This window comes from Drosophila suzukii, chromosome X (genome assembly GCF_043229965.1).
Source record: "Drosophila suzukii chromosome X, CBGP_Dsuzu_IsoJpt1.0, whole genome shotgun sequence".
In the NCBI taxonomy this organism is placed as follows: domain Eukaryota; kingdom Metazoa; phylum Arthropoda; class Insecta; order Diptera; family Drosophilidae; genus Drosophila; species Drosophila suzukii.
This window is the reverse complement of record NC_092084.1, coordinates 3886350-3905627: the sequence shown is the minus strand read 5'-3', so window position 1 is coordinate 3905627 and position 19278 is coordinate 3886350. Positions and strand designations below refer to the sequence as shown.

Here is a 19278-nt window from a genome sequence, read left to right as displayed (position 1 = left end):
ATTCAACCGAAAAGGAAATACTTCTTTCATTTTATGGATTTAATTTGTCAAAAGCCAGAATAAATCAAGAAAATGTTTACCATACAAATGGCTTCGAGAGCCATTTGAGTTCATTAGAAGCCCAAATACTTTGGCTAAAAATAAACACGACCCGAGGGCAAATGAAGCGAAACGACAGCCCAAATTTAATTCCATCGCATTTGGAAAACTCTTCATTTTGAAATCGGAACGTGCCTCGTTTGACATTGGTTTCGATTTACATTTGGTTTCATGCTGCCCTTTTTTATGACCAGGATTTGGATTCATTCTTTTGTCGTAAAGTGTGTGAGGCTCTCCCGTTTTATTGAACCCAATTTTGGCTGCTTTTTATATGCATATGTACGTGTGTTTGCTGATTTTGGCATGATTTTTGGTAAATTTTCGTCAATATTTCATTATAGGCTCTCTGGGTTTTCGCCAACGTTTTTGCTTAATTTATTAGAATATTTATGAGCGTTCACAAATTTTGGCTAAAATCCCTGTCATTGAATATTTTGCTTGTCGATATGCGCTCATGAATTTTTCCGCATCGGATGGCAAATATCATTTACATGCTCTGGAGCTCATTTTGTTTTCACATATTTTTCCATAAATTGCGTATACGCCATCGGGGCCAAGGTCAAGGGCAAGGATCCATCTACTCGCCTCCAAGGTCTCACTCGGCATTAGCTTTGTGTATATATATTGGGTGGGGGTATAGGGGATTTCGGTGGGGTTGATTGGGCCTTGAATAAATCCATAGGCTCATAATCCAAAAAGGATTTCTAGCGGGTTTCTGGGGGATATCCAATGGTGCGCATTTCTTGGCTTAAAATACTTTTTTTGTGGGTATTTCTCTTCACATTATTTAGATTCAAACGGTCTTCTTTTGTTTGTTTTTTATTAGAAATAAATGAAATATCTAGGATTTGAAAATATTAGTAAGGTTATAAGTTAGCAAAATAGTTTGAGATATAGATGATATTTCATTCCCAGACATAATATTTTCCTTTAAAGACCTCTTAAATGATCCCTTTGCTAATTGCTCGATAAACCCAAAGCGAGGACCGATAAAATCAAGAGCTTAAAAGGTTTTTCCACATTTTCCAGTCGCCCGGTCGTTTAATCATCTTCAATTGCCGCTCCTGATGCGATTAGCACGAGAGTTCCCTTCAGACTTTGGCTCGTCAAAACGGTTGGCAGTGACATTCAGCAAAACTAGATTCGTTGTCAGGTCTTGTTGCTTAAGCGATTTTCACTGTCCGAAAAAAGGGGGGAAAACGGGGTTTGGGGAAAACAGGAGGGTGGAAAATTCACTGGCAAAATTGCAACAACTTCGTTGACAGCATACCGAAGCTGAGATTTTCTGTAGAGGCCGGTGCCACTCCTTGTTTTCATCGCCACTTTTCCTTCCCCGTTCGTTGCTACCAATCCTTTTTACCTTCCCCACTTTCCCAACTTTCCCCACGCTCCCCATTTTACTTATTTTCCTCTCCCCTGCACAACTGTCATATTAAATACTTTTTCGAAATTGCAATTTAACTTTTATAGTAAGACAGGAAGGCGGTGGGTGAAAGAAAAGCCCTGCGAAACACAAACACCAAGCGAAGAAAGCAAGTTTTCCCTCACCAAATTACAGTGGGCTATCGTTGATAATGGACCATAATAATTTGGAAATAAGAATCGTTATTATCATATCAAATCAAGTCTAAATTAAATCTATGTTGCTTTAAAATAAATTTAAGACTTGGAATCTACATATTTAAAATATTTTTAAAAAGATCTATCAACTATCTTTTATGTATGTACAGTAACTTTTATCTACTTTAAATATAAAAAAATACAAATCCATAGCATATATTTCATAGCCAGTCTCTACTGTATGTCCAGTAACTCTTCTCTTGGGCAAACAAATAGTCCAGCCCGTCCTGGAGTGAACAAATCTACTGGCAAATGGCGTTCAAACCATTCGCAGCTTATCAATGGCGAACGGAGAAAGCGAAGAAAGGCAGTGTGGGGAATGGAGAAAAGCCGGGAAAATGGGGCAAAAGGATATATGGACGGGGATTGCTCTAACAATATAAAAAATAACTCAACAGTTGGCAGCAGTTGGCAAGCGGATGTGTGGCATGTGTGCGATGCGATAGTTTATTGAAAAGTTTCCACCACCACATGCACCCTATTTATTTTCCCCCTTTTTCCCACCACCACCAAGCTAAAATTAAAACTTTCCCCATCGAAAAGTGGGCGAAAGAACCGGAAGGATTGTGTCGCAAAATAGTTTCCATTTTTCGTTTTACCGCTGTTGGATTTTCCTGTAAAACAGAGTACATCCAGCCAAAAATAAAAAAGAATACCCTTGAAAACGAGGTAAAGAGAGAAAACAAATTACTTAAGGAGAAAAAGTGAAGGAAAAGTTGCAGCACTGAAAATAGATAATAAAGACAGCTAACAACATTTTCCCGGCAGGAAAATCCGAGCGCAGGAGCCAAGGAAATTTAATAGGGAAAAATCGCTGGCAATCGAAGGAAACCAATGGCAAGAAAACCCCGATTAAGATAGCTTTACAGTCGATCCGAGGGGAAATTAACCGGTGGAAGTAGCAGGAAGCGGAAATGCGATGAAAATAGGGGAAATTATGCGAGAAAATAAAACCGAAACTATGAGAAATGGGAAGCCAGATTTAATGATTTAACTTTTAAAACCCCTTATAAAGGTGAACAACAAGTTATTTTAAAGTCGATATAATTTATTTATTATTTCTTACTGCATACTTTGGGACATTGTAACCCAAAACTTAACTTGTAGATTTCATACCCTGACTCCGATTTAAAAGTGGGATACCTCTAGAGATTGTGTTTGAATTCTCTAATGGTCCACATTAAAATTTTTCTTTTAAAAGAGTGTCGAAATTACAACCCCTTTCATGCTCTTTTTTTCGTATTTCCAATAGTTTCGGAATACGAACCCAAAACTCAACTTCTAAATTCCATAACTTTGCTAAATGGATACCGATTTTGGAGGTTGATACCTCTATGAGTTTGTGGTTGAATTCTCTAATGATCTACATTAAAATTTGTGTTTTAAAAGTTGGTCAAAATTTTAACCCCTTTTTATGTTAGATTTTTCCGTATTTCCCATGGTTTTCCGAATACGAACCCAGAACTCAACTTCTAAATTCCATAACTTTGCTAATTGGATACCTATTTTAGAGGTTGATACCTCTATGAGTTTGTGGTTGAATTCTCTAATGGTCTACATTAAAATTTTTCATTTAAAAGAGAGTTGAAATTTTAACCCCCTTTCATGTTCGATTTTTCCGTATTTCCAATGGTTTTCGGAATACAAACCCAAAACTCAACTTCTAAATTCCATAACTTTGCTAATTGGATACCGATTTTGGAGGTTGATACGTCTATGAGTTTGTGGTTGAATTCTCTAATGATCTACATTAAAATTTGTGTTTTAAAAAATGGTCAAAATTGTAACCCCCTTTCATGTTCGATTTCTCCGTATTTCCAATGGTTTTCGGAATACGAACCCAAAACTCAACTTCTAAATTCCATAACTTTGCTAATTGGATGCCGATTTCGAAGGTTGATACCTCTATGAGTTTGTGGTTGAATTCTCTAATGGTCTACATTACAATTTGTATTTTAAAAGATGGTCAAAATTTTAACCCCCTTTCATGTTCGATTTTTCCGTATTTCCAATGGTTTTCGGAATACGAACCCAAAACTCAACTTCTAAATTCCATAACTTTGCTAATTGGATGCCGATTTTGAAGGTTGATACCTCTATGAGTTTGTGGTTGAATTCTCTAATGGTCTACATTAAAATTTTTCTTTTAAAAGAGGGTCGAAATTTTAACCCCCTTTCATGTTCGATTTTTCCGTATTTCCAATGGTTTTCGAAATACGAACCCAAAACTCAACTTCTAATTTCCATAACTTTGCTAATTGGATACCGATTTTGGAGGTTGATCCCTCTATGAGTTTGTGGTTGAATTCTCTAATGATCTACATGTTCGATTTTTCCGTATTTCCAATGGTTTTCGAAATACGAACCCAAAACTCAACTTCTAATTTCCATAACTTTGCTAATTGGATACCGATTTTGGAGGTTGATCCCTCTATGAGTTTGTGGTTGAATTCTCTAATGATCTACATTAAAATTTGTATTTTAAAAGGTGGTCAAAATTTTAACCCCCTTTCATGTTCGATTTTTCCGTATTTCCAATGGTTTTCGGAATAGGAACCCAAAACTGAATTTCTAAATTCCATAACTTTGCTAATTGGATGCCGATTTTGGTGGTTGATACCTCTATGAGTTTGTGGTTGAATTCTCTAATGGTCTACATTAAAATTTTTCTTTTAAAAGAGGGTTGAAATTTTAACTTCCTTTCATGTTCGATTTTTCGGTATTTCTAATGGTTTTCGGGATAGGAACCCAAAACTGAACTTCTAAGTTCCATAACTTGGGTAATTGGATCCCGATTTTTAAGTGGGATTACTCCACGTGTTTGTTGTTGAATTCTCTAATGGTCTACATTAAAATTTGTTTTTTAAACGAGAGTCAAAATTCTAGCCCATTTCATGTTCGTTTTTTCGGTATTTCCAATGGCCTTCCGAATCGGATCACAAAACTGCACTTCCAAATTCCATGACTTTAATTATTGGACCCCAATCTTCAAGTGCGATACCTCTATGCGTTTGTGGTTGAATGTTCTAATTTAAAATGTGAAATACGAAATGTTTGTACCAACTAAATGGCTTATGTTTGTCGTGAATCAGGAAAAAACTGAAATAAATGTTCATGCTCCCCTCCTTGGAGCACGCCGGCATAGACCGTTTCGTCCTGCTGAGCGAGATATAATGAGTTTTTTAATAAAAACTGACGCAGTATAGCAGGATATAATGCCGGGGTGACGCTGCCCACCCACGAGGACCTCCTCTGTTCCACATCCATCAACACCACCCATTCAAAATTCAAATATACGGCGTCACCTTTCATTTGAAAAGAAGGCCACAAGGGTAACTGAAAAATATGGGAGAAAGGAGCCAAGGAGCCGGAGAAAGTGGGACAATAGAAAGGGAAAGAAAGTAACAAAAATAAAAGTAAGCCAACAAAAAGGTTTGGACAACTCAAAGTAATTGAGGCGCGACTTTTTGACCGGTCGTTGCAAAACCAAATATACAGAAAATTTAGAAAAACAGTATGTTTCAGGATTGTAAAATGATTGCAAGCCAAAAAGTGAAAACATTTTTAACATGTGAAGATTTATAGCAAAAGGCAAGCTTTAAATACCTTCTTTGCATTTAAAAAAATATATTACTCAGTAGTTTTAAATATTTGTGGCACCCCTTAAACATTTTTATATTCTTATAAATTAAATTCGTTATTAATTTAATTTAAAATGAATCATCTTTAAATACCTATACATTATATTCACAAACCAAATAAATGTCTTGGCTTGTGATATTTACTTACATTAATTTGAAAAACATATATTTAATTTATTTATATCAAGCTATCTAAAAAGGGATACATTTGGCTGTATATTTTGCGTTTTTGCGCAGCTGACCGAGCCAGTTACCTGGCCATTTGTTGACCTTTTACTGAATTTTAAACGCCATTCGCCCCAGGTGCGAATGTCGTGACTTGAATTTCCGGCCTTTTCTTGCAACGCACCCGAACTTTTCTTCAATTTTCCTTTTTCCAGTCTTTTTGTTTTCCCCATCCCCCTCCCTCGACCCTTATTCTTTTGCGGTTGACCCCACCAAAGAGGAGCGGGGAAGGTCAACAGCCGCTGGGCCTAGCAATCAAAAAATAAGAAAGAATACAACGAAAACATGAAAAAAACGAAGGCAAAGGAAGGAAATTACGATTCGTAGAGAAATTTACATTTTATTTATTGATTAAATTTGCCTGCACAAACAATCAGCCGGCAGAATTTATTACAATTTATTTAACCGCGACTTTAGTCCAAACCAGAGGCTTAAAAACTTAATTAAAAGGCGTTTGTGTGTAATATGTGAAATGTATGAGCAATATATATTCAGTATGTGACCCTTGGCCATCAGACTAATTAATTTAAATGGCGATTTTCATGGCGATTGTACCCAAATTTATTGATGTAATATGATAATATGGATAATAATACTCAATAAGTTAAAAATCATGTTTAATATAATATTGCAATAAATGTTCAAGACTTACTAAAAATGGATAGTTAAACTTACTTATGGATCTGGGTTATATAAACGTTATTATATTTATATGGATAGGTCTTCCCTTCAAGTAATATTCTTCGTTTGCTTACCTGAAATATAAATATGAAAAAGGTTTGTTTTAAAGTACTTAATGTATATTAAAAGATAACCCGTAGAAAGGATCCCTAGCCCTGAGACTAATTAATTAATACACATATTTTTAAGCATTTATGTTTTGCACAAGCGATATATTATGTAAATTCGCAGTTCCGTGAAAAATATTCATGCATAAAACATTGTCCATCAATTGGAGGTGTATCGCATTCCGGCCATGTAAATGCGGATGAGGGCCATCGACTTCCTCTTCCTGCGGCCGGAAGTGGGAGAAAGTGGGAGAAAGGGGCCCGGATAAGCAGGTCGCCTAAGCTCCGGCCTTCGAGTTCGTTGCCTTTGATGTCGCCCAAAATGGTTGAAAATGCATATTAAATGTGTGGACTAAGTGGGTTCATTTGACTACTTGACAATTAGCTAATAGGAAGGCGGGTATCATAAACGAAGAAGAGACTACCAAGAACCCTACCAAGAATCAATAAAAACCAAGTAAAAAAATTCTAAGAACAAAGAATTCAAATAAAAATGTAAAATAATTAAAATACTATTTTTAGCTCGCATGATTTTATTTTTTAAATATAAAGTAACAAAATATTGTATTTAAATAATAAAATAGTAAGCAAGATTTTGAAAACAAAGTTCTAGGAATCATTAAAGCTATGTATTTATGCATTTAAAGCAACAGCAACAGCTGCAAAGTAATTTGAAATGAAATGTTTCCGTAACTTTTCTCTCTTCTCCTTCCTTTTCCTCTTAATGGTCGTTTTGATATAAATTGTTGTTGCTATTGTTATGCTTCCTTAATCTTCAACTTCAAAGTTTCCATTTCGCATTTTTATATGCACACGTTAAGAGCCGAATGTTACGAGGTGTCACGGGGTTGCTGGGCACTTTTGGTATAATAAATCCTAACTTTTGGAGATCACAAAGTATGTTTGGGGTTTAGGAAGGTATATTAAGGGTTCAAGAATGTATCTTTTTATGATAATATTAAACCCCTTCATATTTTGTGTCATTAAGTTAAAGGATTGATACATAAAAAATTAACAACATCCTTAGGACTTTTTTTCATCTAGTGACTCTAGAACATTTTAGTTTCTTATGATTTTTAAACTAGGAAACTCTGAACGAGCACTATATATTTTATATATTTAGTTATATATTTTAAACCTCGATTTTAACTTTTTTTCTTTAAAGATTAAGGGAGAAGGCTGTGCATCGTATAACCCTTGACATATACCATACACAGAGATAATTATTTAGATAATTATTTAAGTACATTGTTCTTGAATTGAGAACATTCGTTTTTAAAAACCGTCTAAGTACATTTTGGTATCAATGCTCTCAATACTAGAACGAAATGATGAGAAGAGAAAAGTTTATTTGAGTTTATTTAACAACTTTTTGATAAGTGTATACTGCTGACTGGAATAATAGTTTAATTGTTGAGATATACAATGTAAATACCGCCAATTCGACTTGACTCGAGCAAAATAGAAATATTTTTTTATTTTTCAAGAACATTTTTAACTCAAATGAGAACGTCAAAATGTTCTTTGTGTACTTGCTTGCTTGCTTTTCCTATCGGAATTTTAACCAATGGGTATTTCGGAATTCACATGGTTTTTCCTTGGGGAGTTTTGTTTTCCCTTTCTTCGAAATGTTGAGCAAGCAGTTGCAGTTGCGACTGAATGAATGAACAATAACGTAACGAGACTTGAGCAACTTGCGTTAAGCAAATTAGAAAGGAAATTCGCTCGCACACACACACACATGCCCGCGTTTCCGCCGAGTTTTCCAAGATGGGGGCGGCAGCAGGAGGGCGTGGCCGGATAAAGGAGGCTGGCAAGGATGAAGTTTTGTTTTTTTTTTTGTTTTTCGGGGGCCGTGTCGGCTGCTCTGGCTATTTCGTTCTTGAAGTGCGCACTTCACTCGAGTAATTTGCCACGACACGCGCACTCACACACGCACTTGGGCACACTCACACCCACACTAGCGCACCCTCGCACGCACACTAGTGCGCGCACGCACAGCTGGCAGCCATTTTGACACACACACACACACGCACATGTGCTGACATTTAGATTGAAAAACGAGCCAAAAAGCAAAGGCAACATATAATCGAAAAATGCTTCGCCAAGGGGAAATGATACAAAGCAATGTTTTCACGTAGCCGCCGCCAGGGGGCGTTACAGGTGTGTGTATGCACAGTGCGGGGCAAAGTAGTAGCACTAAGCGTAGGTACTTTTAAATGTTATTTGTAAACCAAAAATGTGATACTTTTCTGATATATTAAACAACTTGACTTTTTTTTAATTTGACAATTATAAATATAGATATATAAATATAAATAAAACAAAGAGATATAAAATTAATATCAGTTTTTTAAATTAGTAAATTAATCTAAAATATGATAAACAATGACCGCAAATAACTTAAGTTCATTTGAGCTGAACATAAATAAATAAATACATTTATGTACATCTGTACTATTTTTCTTACCGCCCTTGTACACCTGTGTGAATGCATATGTATGCGTGGCACACTGTGCGTGTGGCAAGTGAAGTGAAGTGAAGCGTATGCTAAATTTTTATTGAAGTGCATACAAACAAACATGCCCGAAGGCGGTTCACTCAGCCGGAGGGAAAACTGTTGACACTGCCCCCGTAGACTTTTCCACCACCCCCCCTCCGCGCTTTCCCCCCCTCGCCCAAGGTCGCAGCTTGTCGCTGGTAATTTTCCTGTGTAACAACAACAAAAGCGGTAGCAGATAAAAAAGAAGTGGCAGCCAAAGTAGATAAAGCCGCTGGAGTCGAAGCCACCTTAAATACAATTTAAACCCGTAGCCAGAATGCACTGGGAGAAAAAGTTCAACAGCTACAAGTAAAAAAAAATATTCCACATAAAATAAATATTTTATTGAAAAAAGAGTAAAAGATTTATCTTAGCTAACAAAAGTATACAATTTTTAATATAAAAATCAATACCAAAGAAAATATTTCAAAACAATTTTCCTTAACCTATACTTAAAATGAAATGAAGTATATATGTATGATAAAATATTTATAAAAAAAATTGTAAGTTCAACCCTGCTTATATTCGTTGCCTTAAAAATTCCCTAGCTTTTACATTTAGTAAGATTGCGATTATCAAAACCGGAACAGGTAGTCGATGCAAAAGTGGGTAACTCATTATTGAGCGAAAACCGAGACAGCTTGGAAATGATAAAGAAACCTAACTGATTAAGACGTAATATCATTTTTTAATCAATTAAGTACTTGTAGATACCAAAGCTTTGCCATAAAAAGTGGGTCCGAATTAATTTCCAAATCAGTTTGAAGTGATTCGTCACTGCGAAATAGTTATCAAAATGAAATATCCCACAATTGTATTATTCGCTCTGGCCGCACTCGTTTTGCCAACGCTGGCGACCAATGACTACCTGTGGGGCACAATCGGCGACAACGACTACAAATTGGCCAAGGACACCGTTTCGAAGGCATTCTTTGTGGGCGTGGTGCAGAAGAAAACCTATGTGTTCAAGCAGTCGGTGAGTGATATTCATATATGTTTTTACCATATACCACTAATCCATAGTATCCATAATATCCATAACAGAACAACCTGGACGCCCTGACCATTACGGCCATTAAGGTTACGGACAAAAAGAAATCGAACGGAGCCACCGTGGTGTTATCCAGTGGAGGTCCTGGATCCAAGGGAGCTACCCTTAAATTTACCTCCGAAAGGGGCTGCGGTATCAGTGATTTGGTGGAAATATGGGGCCGTTGAAATGCATTTCACAAACGTGTCTATGTGCACAAATAATAAGATCCGATGCAGCATAACCCAAGGTGTGTTTTTTCTTTCTTTTCTTTTGAGACAATATAGTACTTTAGATCCATACAGAAATCTAGTCCTGATCATTTCTTTTATTTTATGGCTTGGTGTATTTATCCCAAAATCATGTTGTTCTCGTCAAACTGTTAATAATATTTTCCCAAAATTCTAAATTTGGTAAACTTGATAGCTCGTATAATTTATCTCTGTGTGGAGGAGGTTACCTTGGCATAGACACGAAGCGCTGCGAAATAAAGCTGAACAAATCGAGAACACCTACAGCGATAACAACAAAAGCGATAAAATATATAGGGAAAAGGCGTCGAAGCTAAAATACACTTGAAAAGATCTAAAAAGAAAAGAAAATTGTTAGATAAAAAGGCTTGAAAAAAGGTGACCCACAACTGCTATCCTAAGGCCCATATTTCAAACGCTAACTTTGCATTCCGAATGTAACATACTGCTTAAAGGTCGTGGCTTAATTCAAAGGGTAATTTTTTAACTCTATATAGTATTTCAAAGCTGACAATGATTTGACCGAAAGTGACCCGAAAGTGACCACCTAACTTGGCCAATTATCGATCTTAGAGTTACATACATTTTTAAGTTGTTTGCTTGATTACTTTATAATGAGAACTTTCTTTTCAGTTATATTTTTTGGAATATATTAAGTTTTGTAATGTCATTTAACCAAACCGTGAATGAAAGCAATTGTTAGAAATTTATTATAATGTGATAACTGTTTATTATTTTTAAATAAATTTAAAATTTATTATAATATGATAGCTGTTCATTATTTTTAGAGCTCTTTCCGAAGGGTGTCTTAAAACGGAACTTCAAGAGAGGCTTACAAAAATATTTCGTGTGCCAAAAGAAGAAATATGCTGACCGAAATCACCAAGAAGTGGTGTGGGTGGCGATGGGTGGCTGTGGGTGGCGACGGGTGGTTGTGGGTGATTTTGGGTGGTTCTTGGCAGGTGGTTTTCCCCCCTGCACTTCTGCAGACATTTATATTCCACCGCCACTGATGACGACGATGGCGACGACACAAAAGTTGAGTTCAAACACTCAATCATTTTTACACCCGACTATGCACACACACACGGGCACTCCCCAACACCAGCAAACATCTGTTGTGTCCACACACACACACACACAGACACTGGGGTGTGTTGACAGCACACGCACACAGGTGCAGCGTAGCGTATTTAGCTATAAATAAATTTTCAATATTGTTCTCCTCACCACAAAAAAGAAAGTTGAAAGCGGTTTGGGGGGAGGGGGCATTTTGAATTTTCTATCACAATTTTTTTGTGCTTTATTTTTTTGTGGCTGTCGCGCGATAACTGAATTGCAATTGAATTTAATTATTTTTAGCGCAAACACGCTGGTGGACAAAAAAATAAAATGTCGCTAACGCTTTGAAAATCCTGTGGGGGGAATTTAAAATGTTGTTCAGCTGCGCAACAAAGCGGAAATTTTGTGTAAGCCGTGTGTATCCCCGAAAAAAATATACAAAGGTATATACCACCCATATATACATATTCGTAGGTATATATATATATAAAAGCAACTCAATCAATGTGCTCCAACGACTCAATTTCAAACTTAGGTGTGTCAACACTTTCGGAAAAAACATCACTCGGGCCATAAGGGCAGTGCGAGCGAGAGGGCTGCTGCTTGCCTTATTTATTATTAAATATAAATAATGAAAAATCAATAGAAATTTATTTATACATATTCATCAATATGTATACGAATTGCGCCCAGCCGGGGACATCGCCAGCAAAATGAACAACATCCCAACTGACTCGCACAAAAACACAGCAGACCACAAAAAAAATGGACTAAATTTCTTATAATTACAAAATTGAAATGCTTTGAAGTGCTTGCATACGCATACAAAAATATTCACAATGATTTTTAGAACTTTAAAATTTTATAAATTACAAAAAAAGCATTAACTTTTTTTCTTAAAATTCAAAAAACTCCACGGATTCAATGCGAATAATGGTTCTTTTCTGATTAGGCTTTCTTTCTAATTATACTTAATATTCTTTAATTTTACTCAAATATATTTTAATAGTACAAAGCTCTTTAGTAATTATGAAAATATGTTGGTAAACATCTTAAATACCCAGATATAAATATGCAAAAATTTTAAAATATTATTCCTCTATTCTAAGCCCTATTTGTGCGCCCTCAATCGTACCCACAGGCCAAAGTTCATGAGACGAGGCAAAGGGGTCAGCAGCCACAGGCGCGGGGCTTCTGTTCTGAGTGAGGGAATTAACTTTAGGATAAATTTGTCATGTTGTCGAACCAAAAAAGAAGAAAAAAGAATAAGCCAGAAAAAGAGCAAGTGGGGGAAAAACACCGATGGTTAACTCAATTATTTATGATGTATGCATGTGCATGTAGCTGGCTCTAACCGGATTAAAGGGTTCGGCCCAGAGGTGTTACACTCGTGACTTTCTTGCCCCCATGTACTTACGAGTGTTCTGGGCCAAAGATATTTAAGCCGACCACTTCTTGGCTGTTCAAATATTCCTGTCCTCAAAGTAAACCCCTCAAATATATTTAATTACCTATTGAATTGAATTTTTGCGTTTACCTATTGTTAACAAATTAGACGCCAGAAGTGTAACTGTTTAAATTGAGTTTTATTTGTATTCACCGAACATTCTATATATAATTTAGTACAATCAATTTCGATGCGCTGTGGTTGCGTTGGTAGCAAAAATGTGACTGACTGTAGCTGGGTATATTACTACAAGAATAGGCTGAATTAAGTCGTAAACACGTTACCGTAAGAGATGAATGGAAAAGTACTGACCGAGGCAATGCATTTGGCAAAGCTCTTGCATGTACATACGATTAAGCTGCGCTTCATGCGCGTGTATGTGTAAATAGATAACACAGGCGAGCGAGAGATAAAGTTTACAAGAATAAATGTATAGGGTGTCTGGTTCCCCAACATACCGCCCCCCCTGAACGGCTGTTCAGCAAAGGGGCAAGATCGCCAATTTGGTAATTGGCCGCTTGAAGACTCCTTGGGCGGTTTTGACGGTAACAACTCGGACCTTGTCGTCTTGTCCGGCGTGTACCTCCTGGATACGTCCTAGAATCCATTTCGATGGAGGTAGATTTGGTTCCTTAAGCACTACCAATGTGTCGACCTTCAAATTATCGTCTTCCAGTTGCCATTTGGTGCGCTCGTGCAGAGAGGTTAGGTACTCCATATGCCAGCGTTTCCAAAAGCCTTGGACCATTGCTTGTAGTTGAGTCCATCGTTCCAAGCGATTGATGGGGACGTCTAGACGGGATGGCTCCGGTAAGGCAGTATAGGGAGTGCCAGTCAAAAAATGGGCTGGAGTAAGCGGATCCAACGTAGAATCCCCTGATGAGCAAAGAGGGCGGGAATTAAGTAAGGCTTCAATCTGTATTAAAACTGTAGACAATTCCTCGAAGGTTAGGGCTGACGATCCCATTATTCTTTTCATATGTAGCTTGATGGACCGAACTCCGGCTTCCCATATTCCCCCGAAGTGTGGGGCAGAAGGCGGTATGAAGTGCCACAGGATTCCTTCGTTGGCGAAGAAGTTTGCTAAATTCTCATCCTTGCGTTGCTCCATGGCTAGCAGCCGCATTTCGTCGAGTACTCGTTTGCTGCCATGAAAGGTGGTACCGTTGTCTGAGTAGAGATCAGTTGGTTTAGATCGCCGAGCAATGAATCGTTGAAAAGCGGCAATAAAGGCCTTGGTTGTTAAATCGGTGACTGCTTCGATGTGGAGAGCCTTCGTTGTTAGACAAACGAATACTGCGAACCATGCCTTTCCGATCACTGGTGTGCGCCCAGTTGAACCTTTAATTGAAATTGGCCCGGCATAATCCAAGCCGGTATGTTGAAAGCAACGGCTGGCTTGAACCCGAGGTACAGGTAGCTCTCCCATGATCTGGCTACTTGTGCTCTTGCGTTGGAGAAAACAGCGTTTACATTGAAAGACAGTCTTTCGGACGATATTTCGTGCACCCAGGATCCAGTACTGTTGTCGAAGATTTGTGAACGTGGCGTCCACTCCAGTGTGAAGATTCGTCACATGAGAATGTCGTACCAGGAGCTCGGCGACTGGAGAACTCTTTGGAATTATAACCGGGTGCTTGGCGTTGTAGTTAAGGGTCGACCTCTCGATTCGTCCGCCAACTCGCATTAGTCCGTCCTTATCCAGAAATGGAGAAAACCGGATCAGCTGCGATTTTGCATGAAGCTGGCGTCCGTTTTCTAGCTGCGTATACTCTCTTTGAAAGGCCTTTCGTTGGATGTGACGAAGAAGTTGGTTTCGTGCTGCCTGCAGTTCCGTTGAAGTTAGGTACTCAGAATAAGGCCTGTGCTGCAAACGAAGACGATGAATAAAGCGATAACAATAGCTAGTTACCCTTATGAGCCGAGTCCAGGATGAGATCTTGTTGATGAGCAACTCGTCCATACTTTCGTCAGGAAAGCTATGTAGAGTTGTTGGCTTGGCTGGACGTTCCTCTGCTCTGGCCTCCAAATGTGTATCAACTCGGAACTTGCTAGTAGACAGAGGCCATTCGTATTGTGGCAAGGCCATCCAGGATGGGCCTTTCCACCAAAGTTCGTGGTCAAGAAGCTTAGACGGGTGAAGTCCCCTGGATGCGCAGTCGGCAGGATTATCCTCGGAGCGGACATGGCTCCAGCAGCTACGTGGGTATTCGCTCAGTATCTCAGCCGTTCTGTTGCAGACGTATGTGTTCCAATTCCGTGGTGGTGCGGACAGCCAGTGTAGCACGATCTCCGAATCTGTCCAGCAGATCGTGTTGTTAACAGGAATAGTTAACGACGCTTTAACAATAGTGAGCAGCCGTGTCAGGAGTAGGGCAGCGTTCAATTCCAGGCGTGGAATTGAGACTGATTTTATTGGAGCCACACGTGTTTTGGCGGCTACGAGATTTATGTGGAACTTCCCATCCGATGCTACTCGACTATAAACAACAGCACCGTACGCGTGCATGGATGCGTCTGCGAATCCGTGCAGTTGGATGTGTTGGTAGGGTGCAGCAATATACCGAGGTACTTGGCATTTTGTCAGCGACGAGAAATCCTCTACTAATGCCCTCCAGCGTGCATTCAGGGCTTCAGGAATAGGTTCGTCCCAGTGTATTACAGCGGTCCAACTTTCTTGGAAGATGAGCTTGAGAAGCACGGTGGTAGGCGCTGCAATCCCGAGTGGGTCATAGATCTTGGAAAGTTGCGATAATAGTTCTCGTTTCGTGGGGACAATGCTGAGATCGAATTCTGTAGATTTGACGAACATTACATCACGACCTGGATTCCACTGAATTCCAAGGACCTTGACGGGCGATTCCATGGGTGAACCTTTGGTGAGCTGTATTGGGTCATAACATCGATCCTCTTCAGGTAATGATTGCAGAAGGTTCCAGCAGTTAGAGCTCCATTTCCGCAGTTTGAACTTCGCTTTTCCTAAGAGTCCAATCAGCTCCGTCTTTAGAACCAGAAGATCTTCTACCGAATCGCATCCAGTTGGGATATCGTCCACATAAGCATCTTGTGATAATGCTTGTGATGCGGCCGGGTACTCGAGGCGATGATCGTCAGCTAGTTGCTTCAAAACTCGAACGGCCAGAAATGGAGAGGGCGCTAGGCCGTACGTGACTGTTAACAGGCGAAAATGAAGCATAGGTTCATTCTCATTTTTGCGCCACACAATACGTTGAAAATTGGTGTGACGCCTAGAAACTTGAATCCCTCTAAACATCTTTTCAATATCTGCGCATAGAACATATCGGTGCTGCCGGAAACGTAGGCAAACCCCGAGCAAGTCCCGCTGAATCGGTGGTCCAATATGAAGTCTGTCGTTTAAGGAGATTCCAGAACTGTCTTTTCCAGATCCATCGAAGACCACCCGACATTTGGTCGTCAGGCTATCCTGCTTGATGACAGCGTGATGCGGTAGATAAACGCAGGTGTCAGGGTCGTCCATTACTTCTGCTGATGTCAGTTGTTCCATATGACCGCGTTGCAAGTAGTCATCCAAAAACTCCTCGTATTGTTTTTTGAGTTCCGGATGTCGACGAAACCGTCGCTCCAATGAGACTAGGCGGTTGGTGGCCTGGGGAAGAGTTGATTCGATAGGCGGGGCTCCGTCCTTGAAGGGATACTCGACGATATAGACCCCGTCTTCGGAGCGCGTGTGAGTGTTTGCGAAATGACTCTCTGTGGGATCACTGGAGTCCAAGAGAGATTGGTTAGGTTGCACATTGTCCATTTCCATGAACGATCGAACCATCGTGTCGAGATCCGCGTGATGGGTCACGGCCGGAGTGATGTGGTCGTCGCAGGCAGTGTACGAGCCTGCAATAATCCAACCAAAAATTGTATTGAGAGCGATGGGATAGTTCTTACCAAAATATTTTCTTTCTCCGGTATATAGAGACCATAGTTGATCAGATCCAACGATGACATCTATAGATCCAGGAGTGCAGAACGTCGGATCTGCTAAGGGAAGTGCTGAGATTTCCTTCCAGGTTGAAGATGATGTGTCAATAGTTTGCGCTGGAAGCGATGACGTCAGCGAGGACAAAATGAAGGAGTCCATCTCGATGATATGATCCGAATGCCGAGAGCGCAGCTTAAAGTGTGCGCGCCCTCGAGTATGACCGGCGTTGTTTGCGGCCAGACCAAGAATTGAAATTCGTGCATGCGTTCGATGCACGCCAATCCGCTGAACAAATGATTCCGATGCCAAAGTAATGGTGGATCCCGTGTCTAAGAGCATTCTGCATGTTGTTGTATTTCCCCAAGCGTCGTCGACGTCTGCGAGAATGGTTGGCAATAGGGTTTGCGAACCTGCATACGGAATATTTTCCAGGGTATGATGAGTGTAATTGTTCCCCACAGGAGGAACGCTGCCTGATGGTGTCTCTTCGTGAGTGCGAAGTTTATTGTTTGTGCTGAATGATCTATCTCGGGAGGTTGAGGACAGATTGCCAGTGTTTACACTAGGTGACTCATTAGGCTCTCCAGGTCGAAAAGGCTGCGGTGTGTCGTGGACCAATGTATGATGTTTGCGGCGGCAGACCCGGCATGTGTGTTTCGATGTGCAATTGCCGACCATGTGTGAAGCGCTGAGGCAGTTAAAACAGAGCTTTCTGGTTTTCAGGAATTCTCGGCGAGCTGCGATGTCCAGGGTTAGAAATTGGTCACACCTGTACAGTTGATGAGCCTGCTGGCAATATAAACACTTGTTGTCGTCGCGTCTCTGGTGGGCGTCAGCATGATGAGTAGCAGCCGATCGTCGAGCTTGAGGCGCGCGACCGAGTTGGCAGGCTTCAAAGGTGTCACAGTGAGATGTGAGAAAGGTTAGAAATTGCTCGATGGTCACACTGGAATTTTCAGATTCTGCGCGCTGGGCCCATGACTGCCGAGTTTCAGGATCTAACTTTGATAATAATATAAATATTAACCAGGGATCTCGTTCATCGCACTGAAGTGCTCTTAACCCACGAATAACTTCATCTGCGCCGTCCACCAATTTACGCACAGTGCTGATGCTACTGGTTGTGGCACTAGGTAGCGTTAAAAAACTGTTCAGAAATGATCGGATAATAAGCGGTTTTTTGTTGTACCGCTTTTCCAACTTGTCCCAGGCTTCACTGTAGTTTTCATTGGTCACGGGAATATGTTTCACTAAAGCGAGTGCCTCGCCAGACAGGTATGATTTCAAATAGTGAAATCTTTGGCACTCAGTGAAATTCGTATTTGATGCAATCGATGCCGTGAACATGTCCGAAAAATGTTTCCAATCCTCATAATTTCCTGAAAAGGTTGGGAGCTTGATTCGCTCGAACTGAAAGTCCACATGGCTTCTGCGAGTAGTGTTGAATGATTGATCGGAAACAAGAAGAGTATTGTTAGCGACTTCAGCCTTTAAATCTTCAAGCGTATTACTGAGAATAGCGTAGGTAGCGTAGTGTTTTTCCTCGTATATATCAACGTCTTCAGCAGGGTCTTCCCAACCCTCTTCAGACTCGTAGGCGTACAAATCCTCCGTAAGTCGCACAAACCGCAAATAGTTGTCCTGTAGCTGGGCCAATCGCGCGACTAATGTCGGGATTGACTGAATATCTTCCACAAATTTCGTGGCATTGTTATGCGCACGAGTGATTTGGCTTTTGCAAAAGCCCCGCTGTTGAATCACACTCCGCATGACGATTGAGGTTTAGAGGACGGTTCTATACGATGCAGATATCTATAGATCACCGTTGACAAGTACTAATTTTAATTAAAATGTCCCGAAAACAAACGCTTTCCTGGCTATCCGCGATCGAAGGACCAGTAATTTTATGTTAACAAATTAGACGCCAGAAGTGTAACTGTTTAAATTGAGTTTTATTTGTATTCACCGAACATTCTATATATAATTTAGTACAATCAATTTCGATGCGCTGTGGTTGCGTTGGTAGCAAAAATGTGACTGACTGTAGCTGGGTATATTACTACAAGAATAGGCTGAATTAAGTCGTAAACACGTTACCGTAAGAGATGAATGGAAAAGTACTGACCGAGGCAATGCATTTGGCAAAGCTCTTGCATGTACATACGATTAAGCTGCGCTTCATGCGCGTGTATGTGTAAATAGATAACACAGGCGAGCGAGAGATAAAGTTTACAAGAATAAATGTATAGGGTGTCTGGTTCCCCAACACCTATCGAAAAGCCTTTAATAGAATATTCAATTGATGGGTAAATGGGTAATATCATTTTGAGATATATAAAAATGGCTTATTGATAAAGAACCTACTAAGTTCACTACTGTTTTCAAGCTTAACCATCATTATATTAATTTGCTTTATAGGTAAAACAGTAGAAATGAAAAATTCTTATCACTATTCCATTGCAAGTTTGTATTCCATTAAGGTTATGATGTAGTACAATGCACTTCCTGAAAGTACAATTTGGCAATCAAACAAGGAGAGTTTTTTGCCAATCCCTAGGATGAAATTGAATCACCTTCCCCACTCAAACACATCCTGCAATCCAATCACCTTAATCAAT

At 39.6% G+C, this 19278-nt stretch overlaps 3 protein-coding genes across 3 annotated transcripts in view; 1 reads left to right on the top strand and 2 right to left on the bottom strand.

Annotated features, from left to right (window-relative positions):
* Nucleotides 1–19278, bottom strand: part of LOC108014962 (uncharacterized) — a 62291-nt gene that overhangs the window by 26473 nt on the left and 16540 nt on the right. The window lies entirely within an intron of this gene.
* Nucleotides 9671–10189, top strand: LOC108015066 (uncharacterized). The gene is made up of 2 exons (XM_017081306.4): nt 9671–9891; nt 9960–10189. The coding sequence occupies exons 1-2, from the start codon at nt 9712–9714 to the stop codon at nt 10131–10133; spliced, it is 354 nt and encodes a 117-aa protein (XP_016936795.2). The 5' UTR covers nt 9671–9711; the 3' UTR covers nt 10134–10189.
* On the bottom strand, nt 13184–18430 carry LOC136116545 (uncharacterized). The gene has a single exon (XM_065863201.2). The coding sequence runs from the start codon at nt 18428–18430 to the stop codon at nt 13184–13186; it is 5247 nt and encodes a 1748-aa protein (XP_065719273.2).

Excerpts from the sequence above, each read along its gene's own strand:
- LOC136116545 (XM_065863201.2), bottom strand. The coding sequence starts at position 18,430 with ATGCGGAGTGTGATTCAACAGCGGGGCTTTTGCAAAAGCCAAATCACT.
- LOC108015066 (XM_017081306.4), top strand. The coding sequence starts at position 9,712 with ATGAAATATCCCACAATTGTATTATTCGCTCTGGCCGCACTCGTTTTG. Across the intron at positions 9,892-9,959 it reads CCTATGTGTTCAAGCAGTCG|AACAACCTGGACGCCCTGAC; the intron begins GTGAGTGATATT and ends TATCCATAACAG.